The 13,197-nt window shown below is 36.5% G+C and overlaps 1 protein-coding gene across 4 annotated transcripts in view; it reads right to left on the bottom strand.

Moving 5' to 3' along the window:
- Positions 1-13,197, bottom strand: part of TMEM131L (transmembrane 131 like) — a 118,171-nt gene that overhangs the window by 27,758 nt on the left and 77,216 nt on the right. Inside the window, exons 14-24 of one of the 4 annotated variants that reach the window (XM_090036436.1) lie at positions 12,829-12,999; positions 12,177-12,246; positions 11,663-11,780; positions 10,823-10,961; positions 9,324-9,433; positions 7,564-7,636; positions 6,163-6,305; positions 5,123-5,265; positions 3,787-3,901; positions 2,957-3,142; positions 826-975 (exon numbers count right to left, since the gene is read on the bottom strand). In XM_090036436.1, the coding sequence (XP_089892562.1) occupies positions 826-975; positions 2,957-3,142; positions 3,787-3,901; positions 5,123-5,265; positions 6,163-6,305; positions 7,564-7,636; positions 9,324-9,433; positions 10,823-10,961; positions 11,663-11,780; positions 12,177-12,246; positions 12,829-12,999 (1,418 nt within the window). Of the gene's footprint in view, positions 1-825; positions 976-2,956; positions 3,143-3,714; positions 3,902-5,122; positions 5,266-6,162; positions 6,306-7,563; positions 7,637-9,323; positions 9,434-10,822; positions 10,962-11,662; positions 11,781-12,176; positions 12,247-12,828; positions 13,000-13,197 lie in introns of all 4 variants that reach the window. The other 3 variants (XM_090036435.1, XM_090036434.1, XM_090036437.1) reach the window with 3 other exon arrangements.

Raw genomic sequence — 13,197 nt, 5'->3', positions numbered from 1 at the left:
ATATCAGTAGAGGACAGAGTAGCACAAAACCAGAATGTCTTCTATAATGACCACCCTACAGACCAATCACCTAGCAACAGACATCCAGATCCCCACTAAGTTCCTAATTTTTCTATTTATTTTTTAATATGCCAACATTTTATATAGTCCTAATAATCCTTATTTTCCTAATATTCTAATACATTCTAGTATTTTCTATATGGCCCTCAACAACCTAGGATTGCTTATATGCCAAAGGCAGAATTTCCCATTTGGTATGCACTTGGATTTCAGATAACTGATCCTGTTAAGGACATTTAGCTTTACTTTAGACTTCAACCCTCTCAAATAAGCCTTATTTAAAATATAAGCAATCAAAAACTTACAAGAAATACAATCTAACTGAAGCATCATCCATCAAGATATTCATAGAGATTAATCAAGATGTACAGTTAATATTTATCTAGGTGATAACCCTGAACTAGGACTGATTCATTCAACCTTCTAAGTATATTCTGTTTTCACTGGGAGTCCATTGTGAACTTAACTTCACAAACTGATTTGAGTATGTGCTTAAATGCTGGGGTGAATCATCACCTAAGTACAGAAGGTAACACTTGATTCCCTGCAAACTGCTCTCCATTCCTATCTTAGGTGAAAGTATACTCCAAACACATAGTAATCGAACACAGCAAAGATGAAGTGCTTCTACCCTTTCTGACTTATCACTCATGTGGTTCCCAAAAAACAAGTTTGATGATAATACCAGAGTATATGAAATTGTTCCCTGTAAAACAGAGTGCCAATTAGAGCACTTCAGAAGAACAAAAAGAAGAATATTTTTACTTGTAGGAATCAGAGCTGATTATGTCAACAGGATTGCTGTTCTGCTGTGCCAAAGGACTGGGGTTAGGTCTCTGTCTTGATTTCATGAACTCTGCAAGAATATACTGTGCTTGTTGGAAGGCTATTAGAATCACACCCAGCAGCGACAAACTGAAAAAGAAAACAATGCATATTAGTGCCCTCATAAGTCAACCAAAGAGATCAGGCTCATAACCAGGATTTGTTTTCTGAACTTTTTGTTGATAAATTCTGACACTAAGCTAGAAGAAGGGTATGGTTTTAAAAAATACAATAAAAATTAACAACTTTTCTGGAAGTAATTTTTGCCTTCTGTTTCTTGCAAGTTACGATCATTTTCAGGGAGGGGGAGGATGGGAAGCCTAAACTATTAGTTTTACAACATAAAAAGTTCATAATTATTCATTCATAAAAAAGAAAAGATAAATTGTAGTTTGAAGCTAAACTAGAGACAGACAAGTGTTATATTGCAATGATATGCAACAGGAGTCTCAAAACAATCCAAGTCCTGTACAGCACACAACAATATATATGTCACTTGATTTGGCCATGCATATGTATTTGCAGAAAGGGAGAATGACTGGTCTGTCAGGTTGCTTGCTCTGTCTTTCTCTGATATCATAATTTCCATCTCTCATACCTTTCTGGAGAAGATACTGACTTAAAACTTACTAGGAATGCCATCATGCTTCCTGGGTCAAGGTTGAAATCATAAGGGATTCCCCCCACCGCCCATGGTATATTTTGTACAACTAGTTAGGTGAGCTGTAGGTATTTTTGCCACCTTCTAAAACAGTGGGCTAGGAGACAAAATACCTGACTAATGGAAAATAGCTCTATTTAATATTCATGCAGCATCCATTAATCACATACGGTAGCCTGACCCATGAATTTCCTTGCTTTTCAACTCAAATACTTCTGGTTTTGATATGATACAAACAGAAACACAATGCATATTCAGATGTCAGAATAAACTTGTACTGGCATGCAACAGTATCAATATGACATTACCCTTCACATCCAATCAATTCTAAAGGGTGACAAAATGTAATAGGATTTCAAAGGTAGTATGAAAAGGCTACCAGAAGCACTGGGTACAGTATTCAAATTATATTACATGACACGGAATGTTACCGAATACACAGAGTAGTAAAAAAATTATGAGGTTAGTGCCTTAGCAGCTGTACCATACTTTAGGCTCTTTAATTTCAATGGAAATAGTACAAGTAACTCTACCTAAATATCTAATATTTACTCAAATCAGCTCAATTGCATATACTGAATCACCGTCTAACCACAGACTTGTTTCTCAAAAATCTGCATTACAGTGTTAAAAATATAGGGGAAATGTTAAACATATGTGGTTGTCTTAAATTATGCAACTAAAAGCTGATCTAGAAATGCAGCTCCATTTGCGACAGTCAGCCACAGAAACCACACGTGTGTCTACTGCTGGGGATTTCACTAGTTATGGGAGAGTGCTCAGTGGACATAGCCGACACCACCGCCTTTCTTCTTAGCATGTGGAAACACCTAGTCGGTCGCTTGTTCTAATTATTCTTACCCAACATGGAGTCCCAGACAGATTATATAGCCTGTTGGCAAGCTTTAGAATAGCTTCTAGAATTAAGATACAGTAGAAAATTAGTTTATTACTTATTAAAGCACTGTCACAGAAGCGTATGACACCTTAGGGCAGTGTTTTCCCAAACTTTTGATACTTGGGGCATGTTTTTTTCCCAAGATTAAAATTGAGGGCCCACTTTACTCATGAGCCCATGGGCCTGACCTTTCTGGACAGGGCTAGCCTAGCTGAAACCCGATCCAGACCATTTTCTGTGGGATACCAGATGCCACAGCACATCCTTTGGAAATCACTGGCCTGAGGACACAGGGGACAGGTCTCTCTCCTAAAGAACTTACTATCAACATAGTTTAATCACTCTTTGCCCAGCACTTAGCGTCTTGAAAAAATGGCCCCTCTTTATGGACTGGAATTTCTCAAAATTCTGCAAAGACTGGTACCAGCTGCTGGAAGTGTATGCAAACCAAAAACAATTACAAATCTTTTACTAAGCCTTGATAATCAGGATTTGAGTAGCAAGTGTATTACCTAACAAAGAGAACTGTGAGTCTCCAGAAAGATTCTTCCCAACTGGGTCCTGGCACCACGTCTGCACACAAGGGTAACAAATGGTGAGGAAGGGTCACATTGAGTGTGAAGTGGAACTCTATACCAGCAGTAGTCACCAGAGTAAATTCCCGAATTACCCATGAAGACGTAAAATCAGGGGTAAACCTGTCAGGAATATAAAACAGGCCAATGTTAATTTTTCTATGGTAAGATTTAGTTCCAATATGATCACAGATTTATGTTAAACAAATTCTAATTTTAGTAATATGAAAAAAGACTATGAATGAAAACTGCCTATTTGTACACAGATATTAGCATCTGCATAGGAGAGGGTTTGTGTATCTGCCTTTTTAAAACTATAATTATCTTGGCATGACCTTCTAGATTCAGGTAATTTGACTGAAATAATGTGTACAGTGTTGAAGTGCAACTCACTTTTTCAGTCAGAAGACAGTAATATTCACTGAACACTGAAGCAAAATTACTGTAATACAATTACATAATTTGATAGAGCTTCATAATTAGTAAATATGTAGTAATAAATGTAATGTAGTATATTTTGTACTAATATAAGGAAACGTTAGTACTAAGACCTCATTATACTACTTTCAGTGTTGTAACATACCAAACAGAGGGGAGGTTTTGTGGTTATTAATGAAGTGCTTACTAGTGAGGTTCTTCTGTCATTTCAGATTCCACTAAAATTAATTTATCAGGAAAAAAAAATCAATTCTTACACAATGCTGATCTCCCGGGAAGAGTTTTGGGCTAGGAAAAATTCTTGGCAATCTAACACTTCGAACCCATACCCTTGGCAACTGTATCCATTTATCTTCATAGATGATATAGTTATGGGAAGAGGCCCAATATTCTCTACTTTGAAGTTCTTTGTAATGGATAAAATTTGCTTGCTTTCTTTTAGTTCTGAAAGAAACAAAATTAGCATGTAGTTACAACACAGTGGTTACCAGCAGTGGTTCTCAACCTCCTTAGGGCTCTAGGCACCCATTGGAAAATGCTAGCTCTTAGTTTTCACTAATTTTTTTTACTACAGAAAATTAATAAGAAATTTTTCTATTGCAAAGAACTCAGAAAGCCCATAACAGATCCGAATGGCTTTAATACTACAGATTCCTATTTGAAATCTCTGGGTTTATCTTGTGAACTGTGTTTGCACACCAAAGAGTGCTAACATGATGTAATACCCTGGAAAAGATGTCAAGGCACCCCAGAGTACTGTGGCATCTTGGTTGAGAATCACTGGCTTCCAGCAATGTAACTTTTCATACTTTTTTCAGAGGTTATTGCATACAATTTTAAAATTTACAAAAAAAAAATTACAGAAGCAAGCATTGACTTTTTCATTTGATAAACAGTACTTTTATGGGCAGCCCAAATAATGTGTGAAATCAGAAATCTTGTGTTCTGACAAAACAGAATATGTATTTCTTACTGTACAGTCTAGATTTTACTTTGACAATTACTTTATTTAATGCTTTAGTAATATTATGGAAAAAGTAAATAAAATCAAGTATATTTCTATGGTACTTCATTATCTTGCTAGTAATATTAATAATGTCGACATGTACAAAATAGTTTGCTTTTTGTTTTTTGGGGTTTTTTTTTATCTACCACATATAGTGCAATTTCTATTTCTGCTGCACTTACTTATCAAGAGCAAACTTCTGAATTTCAGGAGCAGACATGAATTTCTTGATGAGTTGGGAATTTTGGTGATAACAATACAAAAAATAGAATTCCTTTTCATTGACTACTTTTGATCAAAAAATATTTTTTAGTCTTTTATGCTATTTTGACGTTACGCCAAAATAGCTGAAGAATGGAGATGGTAACCTACGGCTTGTGGGCAGACCTAGCTAGGGATTTGCCAGCATGGGCTATCCCTATGCCTCACCATGCCACAGACAGGTGGCAGGTAGGTTTCCCAGGCTGCGTTACAGCTAGAAGGCAGAGAGGAGTGGCCATGGGGAAAAGCAGCAGCAGCTAAAGGGTGACTGGATCTTGGTGCCAACCCACCTCAGACTTGCACTGGGTCATTCTGGTCTGCCACTAGAAAACATTGCCAGCTGTGGCTATAAAATAATTGACTTGCTACAAAATTAGAGCCTGCTTTTTCTTACTCACGTCGTCTGCAGTCCATAAGTGTAGCTTCTGGTACCTTAAATCGGAGTGATCCTCCTGCACCAGGCAGCCTCCCACCTACTTTCAGTAATTCTCTGGCTCCAAAGCCTTCTACACTGACCACATCCAGGACAGTTAAGTTATTTCTGCCAAAAGAAAAACAGAAAACCACATTTTGAATGAGAGAGAAAACTTAACTAAACTACTCCTCTTTAATCAGCACCTTGGCACAGGTGCCATCCCAGCACCCCCAGCAGATGAATCACTGTGCACATCCTAGATGAAATTCACTTTGTACAGGTCAGGATATGTACTACTAAAGTTGCATTTATGAACAGAGGAGAAATCCCCCACTATTATCTCAGGGACTAGTGAGCCAAGTTCCTTGGGAAGCCCTCTACAAGACAGTGAGTAAAGAACAGCAAAGGACCAGAAGTCCTGCTAATGGATGGCAGTGGCCTCAGCCAGTGTAAAATAAGGAGTTCCTTCTCTCCTCCCTTCACCTTCTGCCCCAAGATCTCTCTTTCTGCAGACATATCCAATAAATCCTGGTACTCCTGTTGAGCCCCAGACCCCTGGATTTGGTTCTCCAAGAACCAACGTACTCTAACACATCATGCTGCACTGACTGGATTCCTAACTTGTAACATCAAGGACTAAACTGAGAATCACATTGAAGAGAGAGAGTCAAATTAGTAACAATCATCCTCTGTCTACACAGAAATGAAGCTGATGAGAAATGGAGAGAATTAATCCACAATAACAGTCACTGGAAATGTATATTTATTGGAGTCTTTGAAAACACTTATCACACACAAAAGTAATTCCAATTAGAACACTATTTATGCCAGTGTCCCTTTAAATAGATACAAGAGCAAAAGGTAGATCCCAGATTTGTTTAATATTTTCATATTGGAAAGAAAGTGTTTTAGATTGCATATCTGCAACATGCGTCTCTGCCATAATAGTTGGCAAAGTAATTTTTTCAAGTCTATGTTTGATTATTGCTCATAAACTAGGTGAAATCTGAAAAGCTCACATACCTGATGAGTATAAGAGAAGCTACTCTTTTATAATCAACTGGTGTAAAAACCACACCAACCCTTTTAGTTTCCAGCGGTTGCAAATGTAAATGAAGCACCTCAGAACTGGATTTCTTGTTGGCAACCTCCTCCTGATGTATATCCTAAACAAACATGCATGCATTTATTTATTGGCACAATATTAAAACCACCCCAATGAAGAAAACAATACATAACTTATTAGTACTGTTTAAAGTAAAATCTGATGGTAAAGTGCAATTACTGCAAATCAACTGGTTTTATAGAAATTATTCAAACAAACCAATTTCAAAATAAAGCACTGCCTAAAGTTGTGCATTAATCAAAAGTTAACATTATAACATTTCTTTTGTTACGAAGATTACTTCATTTTTAGCAGTAGCACTGCTCAGATGGAAAAAGTAATTATTTTTATACAACGCTCATATTCTAGAAATCCTGAAGCAGTATGGTATAAGAAAATGTGACAACTGTTACACATACAGCATTAGACATTAAACTTGATTTAACTGATGCAAAAACTGCTGGCAGTTAGCAAGATCATCTGAACCACTGGAAACACAAACTCCTTAACATATTGCTGCATTTACTGATATCCAAAACAAGGATTCGTCCCCATCCGCATCCCAACTCCTGCCACCAAATGCCCAAAAGTTTATCCAAACACATCTCCCAATTAAACTGCTGGTCCAATAAAACATATCACAAAAAACCCTCTTGCCTCATACATTTCCTGGACCATCATGGCTACAACACCACCCCAACCCTTCTCTTTCAAAATGTTCTTAAAGGTAAGGATATAAGAATTGCCCCTCCACTCCAAATACTACTTCTGAAATAAATGGCCCCTGAATTTTGCTGTGTAACCATATCTAAACCTACAACATATGTGTGATAAAGTAAAATAAGGAAATTGAGGGAGAGAATTAAACAAATCTTTCTGAGATCATTCAAAAAGCTGGGACAGAGCAGAGACGATGTCTCCACATAAATACTAAGCCAATTCAGTTATCTTTTACTGAAGAAAATATGTCATCAGGCAGACTAACAGATATCAGGAAATGTAATACAACCCTGCCCTCAAAAACTAAACTGCATGATAAGCATGGAGTGCACACACAAAATCTTGATAGGTAATGTCAACCTAAGGCTATTTCACATGCCCGCATTTTCCACTTAAAAACTAAAAGACTGACCAGCAATCTGAAAAGATATTGAATGAAAAATACTGCATATAATGAAGAATGGGGGGAAAAAAATCGTATTATTTTAAACTTGCGCTTTTGCGCAAGTACCCAGCAACAGTTTAAACATAACATTGTAGAAACATGTTTATATTATCAGCTTATCAGATATTTTTTCTTTAAAAATTAGGCATCTCACCCTGTGTGGACATTCATCCAAGAGCCTGAATTCAGTGGTTGTGTAATTAATAGCTTGCATACTTATACCAAACCTAAATAAAAGGAGATGAGATATTGGCCATTTAAACCCAGCTTGTCAAAACAACATTGCATATACGTTCTGAGAAAAGAACATATTTTAACATGTTGGGACTTACTCACTGAAAAAGAATACTTTTAATTATGTTTTGGTGGATCTATGTATTAAGAGGAATATACTATAATAAATACATTTCATGGGAGTACTGTGCATTTGAAGAATAGGTTGATGTTTAGATTATTTTTTCCCTTCAATATACAAGACAGCAAATGATTGTAAGACAATCAACTGTACTTTCTAAGCAAGATGAAACAGGAAAGCAGAACACCTTTTGACTCCCCATGTAAATGTTGGAGCCAATATAATTTGCATTATTTGTTCAATAAACACTGTTGCTCTTTCTGTTCATGTCCAGTAACTATGGTTCTGTCTAAATTATTTTGTAATTTGACCTAATTTACTGCAACAAAATCTTGGGAGAAATTCCACAGCAAATATTTGATATTTGGCATTTTTGCTATTTGTAAGTCACTAGATAAATTTCTGTTCTTTAAAAATTAGTACTGCTTTAGTATGCAGCTTCTACGGTTAAGTATTCATAAACATGAATTCAAAGCTCCCTTTCCATAAAGGTTTGCAAATTTGTTTAAAACTAATTATCTTTCAGTAAATACTAGAAGAACTATAGTAATCAAAGATGTATGCACATGCAAAGAAAAATTATTAAAAAAACTGGAAAGGACATTTCTGGCCATTTAACTTCTTGGCATTCCAATAAATATAGTTACTAGAAGGAGTACATTTTAAAAATTGTGATATTGAAACTTTTAAAAAATGTGTTCAAAGTCACCAAGGCATTTACACACGCATCCAATTTGAAGTACGCAAGTAGTTCTACAGGCTATAAAGTACATAAATGTGTTGTCTACAGGAGTACGATTAGAGAATAACACATTCTTTAAAAGTTGGGTATTATAGCAGGGACATACTTGGTTTGTCTTCAGTTATCCACTACCTCATTTTTCTCCTATGGACTCCCACCAGGAACTTTACCTAAGCATCAAATAACACTCTTTCTTGGGGTTTTGTTTCTTACATAAAGTACAAGAAGCACAAACATTTCTGTCAGCTTTACAAATTAGCTCACAAGACACTCTGGACATAGTTAATAAGCCCTTTCTTTACTGAAGTTTTCCTCCAGACTATCCTAGATGATTCCTACTTTTGCAGCTGTGTTCCATAGGCCATGTCCCTGAGAGCGAACAGTCTTTCTGTGCAGACAGCCCTCCCACTCTCCTGAGTTCAGGCTGCCCTTTATAACTCCTGGCAGACTTGTTTCAAAGTCCGACGACCCACAATGCGACCCCAAGACATTCTACTTTGACCTGGGAGGGAGGCTACAGTTAATGTAGGTGGGGCTAAGCCTCAACTCAGCTCTGCCTGTGACAGGTGCATGTGTTGCTAAAGCTATAAACTTAGCTGGGATACATTAATCATGTACAACAAAATGTAACATACAAAGTGAACCGATCTTAATTATTGTACACTATCAAAAATAAGACAACATTGAAGGCAAGCTCCTACAAACGTAAGGCTTGAAAAAAATCTTAAAGTATACTTAAGTATAAGTAATAACGTTAAGACACAGACATAGTGCATTTAAAAGGAATAACAGTTTGGTATGTAGTTATAGTCATTACCATTTGCTGAGCAGACTCAGTGAAGCTTGGGGATCAGGATAGTAAGAGAGAGGCAGAAGCTGCAACATAACTGGGAAGGACGAGGGGTTTCTTAGCATAAAATATTTTACCTAAACAGTTTGAGAAAAATAAGTTAAGACTACATACTTGTGTGCTAGAATTCTATAACAAGGTAAAATAATTCAGCATTTGCAATACTGGCTTCATTTTCCAAGGCACTTAAATCTCATCTCTATTTCCATACACTAAAATTTTATATGCACTAAAACTACAGGTAAAAGCTGAGCATGTGTCATTTGCAAAAGCAAGTGAGTGTACGTGAATAATTCTACATGCAAAAAGAGAGATTATGCTTTTAAGACAGATTTGGCTTCTGGGTTTTTTTTCACCTTCCTCTAAAGCCCTGGAAGCCAAACCCCAAACTAGACAGAGATTTGCTGAGGATCCTTCGTACCATGCTTAGAAATCTTTCAGGTCTCTGGCTGGTGGGTTTTCCTTGTGTACTCAAGGCAAAACAATCACCAGAAGGAATTTTTTACTAGATCAGATTGTCAAGGATCATACGGCTTTACCCACTTCTGTAATGTGGGGCACGGTCCTCTATTAACTAGTAAATGACCTGCCATAGTTAAATGGCTTCCTGTGAACATGAAGGACTTGACTCAGTGGCCCAGGAGGGCCTTTCCAGTCCTACCTTCTTAAAATCTGGTCCTTTTATTTGGATTTAATACTGGGTTACACCAGTAGTTATGAATAAAGTTTTCCCACAGAAACAGGTATAGTGTATAATATGCTTCCTCCTGGCTGAAAGATATGGTGACTGTTGGTAGATCGCATGTCTCACTGTACTGACTGTTAATATGGCTATGATAAATTGGTTATTAAGACAGATGATAGTATCCACACAAGCTCGTCTTCTGAGTGTGACTAGTTCTAGCAAAAGGCAGGTTAATTATGGTAAAAAACTGTCATGTGAGAATTTATGGGATCAGTCCTGTTCCCACACTGAAAGGCATGCAGTCACATGTCTGGCTGGATCTCTGGCAAGTGCTATACTCACTTTTAAAAAATGGGATGTGATGTGATGTGATGAAGATCAATAGGAAATTATAAGCAACACTAAAAGTAAAGCTCATTACAGCATTTCCAAACATACAGCACTATCAGTATTTTTACACTAAGTACAACCTTCTCTAGGATCCAGTAAAAGTTTTAACAGCAAATATTTACTAGAGAAGTTTTTAAGTGCAAAACTTTAATCTTCTAGCATAAAGTATTAAATTTTTCACGTATCTAATTTCAATCGTCCTGGAGCCAAACATATTACCTGTATCAGAAGCTTTGTGCTGTACTTGTATGACATTTTTTCAAAAGCCTTTTTTAAAATTAGCACGAATATGACAAAAATAGAGCATTAACCATTTTAACTGCGGTCCTAATATTTTCAACACACTAAAAGTATACAAGCTTAGATAAAGTTCAAGATTAGTTTTCCTCACCATACTATTCTTAAGTGCAGTGGCACTGAAATTCAAAGTAAGGCCAGGCTCTGCCATCAAACGTGGCAAGAAGAAAGAAAATGACTCTTCATCAGGTTTCTTCTGGTGGGCAAAGTGAGTCATGCCCCAAAAATTCCTCCTGTTTAATTGATAAAAACAAAAAGCTTTGTTTAAAACAAGAGAAACTGTATTTATCCTGAACATGAATTTCCCAGAAGTTTTGTCACAGCTGATCCTCTTTTTGGAAAAATCTTTATAAAGCAATGGCCTTTTCACTATACCCCTACATCAACAATTGATTTAATCTTATCTTTGACCCTTCAATATCTGCATTTCTACCGATAAGTTTATGAATCTTTTTTATAGAGCTCCATTTCCTAATATCAGCAAGAGGTCAACGTCACAGCTTCGCTGTCTTGGCAAGGACTACTCATTCAAAGATTCTTCCCTTCCTTATGTCCCCAATATGTCGCATCCATTAGGCATGGGAATAAAGAGATTAAAATCTATTCAAAGCCCCTGACCCTGAAAAAACTACTGTGCAACCTGTTGAGACAGAGGATTTGTCCATCTACCATAACTGATTCAGCAAAATATGCCATGACCTCTTTCACAGTGAGTAGCAGTAGTGAAATCACATAACATTAAAAACTCAGGCATTTAAAACAATTAATTATCACTGACATTGACTTGAAATGGGAGATTACTTTAGGCAGTAAAGCTGAAAACTTTAATTCTTACTTTTAAGTACACTACAGCACAGTAAGATTTGTTTCTTATACACTATGAAGCCCAGTAGTAGGTTTCTGGCATTAGGAATATTAGCTCTTTTGTACAGACCTGCACGTTTCTCCATGTTTCATTTTCTTCCATCTTTCATACACTTCACTTGCAAGCTCAGAATCCACATTCCATGTGGAATGGTCCAGAGACAGACTCCTCTGCCAATGTAGATTTGCTAAAATGAGAGTATCATGTTTTACTGTGATAACATTTGCTCTATTACTCTACCCCAGCACTTCAATAACTGATATTAACAGACTCTCTTGGTAAACAAAAAAGGGAAGCATGGGTATATTAATTGATTCTTGTATCATTACCAGCTATTTACACGGGCAATAAATCAATCAGCCCTGCAAAATCAAAATACCGACGCAGGAAAATGATATGCTCAATATACTAAATTCAGCATAAAGTTACTAAAGGCTGTTCAGAAAAACAACGAGTTTTAGAAAGTGGGATATTTTTAATGGCTACCTGTTAACAATTTCTATATTTATACTACAAATATAGCTGCAACATTTTTCTATAACATTAAACTACTATCAGATGCCTAAAAATAAGCAAAACCTACCTGTATCAGACTTTCCCAGGTAATAATGTACGTCACAATGTGCTATGGCTTCAAAATGAAAATCACCCTGCTGAAAAACAATAACTGAATATCAGACAAGGCAACACCACAGGGAATCTAAATTCACATAGCCAAAGACCATTACATATTTTATCAGTCAAGTGGATTCTATTAAGAGTCACTGTTAAGAATAGTAAGCCTAAAGAGCTATAGCACTTGTTCCTCGTTAGATGATGCACTGCTTTATATTTCACATGAAGGGAACACACAGATTGAGGTCTGATTGTGGCCCCACAGAACTTTCCCATTTCTTAGTCTACAATTTGCTATTCCAAAAAGTTTAACACCTGCGGATAACTGATAGACTCTATGAATAGTAACATTTAAGAAACAGAATTTTAATTCTGCCCCGGTGGCTTCATTATAATACATTTTAATTACATAATCACATATTCTCTCTCTACTGGTCCCCAGACTCATTCAATGCACAGAGAAATAATTAAGGTTGCACAGGTAACCTTAAATCTGTCACTCCTAACTTCTGAGTGTTTGACTTTGCAAACTAAATACTGGTTTTCGGGGGGGGGGGGGGAGTTAAGAGTGCAGGAGCATCACAGAAGTAGTGGGATTGTACGTAATGCACATATACCACCTTGAAAAGAGTTGAGTAAATCTGTAGAGGTATTGCAAACATCAGTCCTATATTTGTGGTCAAAATTACACTGGAAGATATATTTATGACACTATCTTTCACACTGAGTTTCAAAGAAAATACATTCCAACAGCCTGGAGGTAGAGTGGAGGGTTCTGCGAAGTTCAGAATCTAAAAGGAAACAAATCAGATAAGTCTAGTCTGGATAACAATTATTAAAATACTCTAAAGTGTATTTTGAGGTATAAATTATGCTTTGAACATGCCACTTATTTCTGGTTGCTCTATTTACACTATCATACAATAATTAACTGTACGTGTATGTGTTCTCTCTTTCTAAATATATAAATAAAAAGTAGCCAAAAAAGA

This window comes from Crocodylus siamensis, chromosome 2 (genome assembly GCF_052110815.1).
Source record: "Crocodylus siamensis isolate JL-2025a chromosome 2, ASM5211081v1, whole genome shotgun sequence".
NCBI classification, from domain to species: Eukaryota; Metazoa; Chordata; order Crocodylia; family Crocodylidae; genus Crocodylus; species Crocodylus siamensis.
Note: the sequence above shows the minus strand (reverse complement) of the source record. Positions and strands in the feature narration are given on the sequence as shown.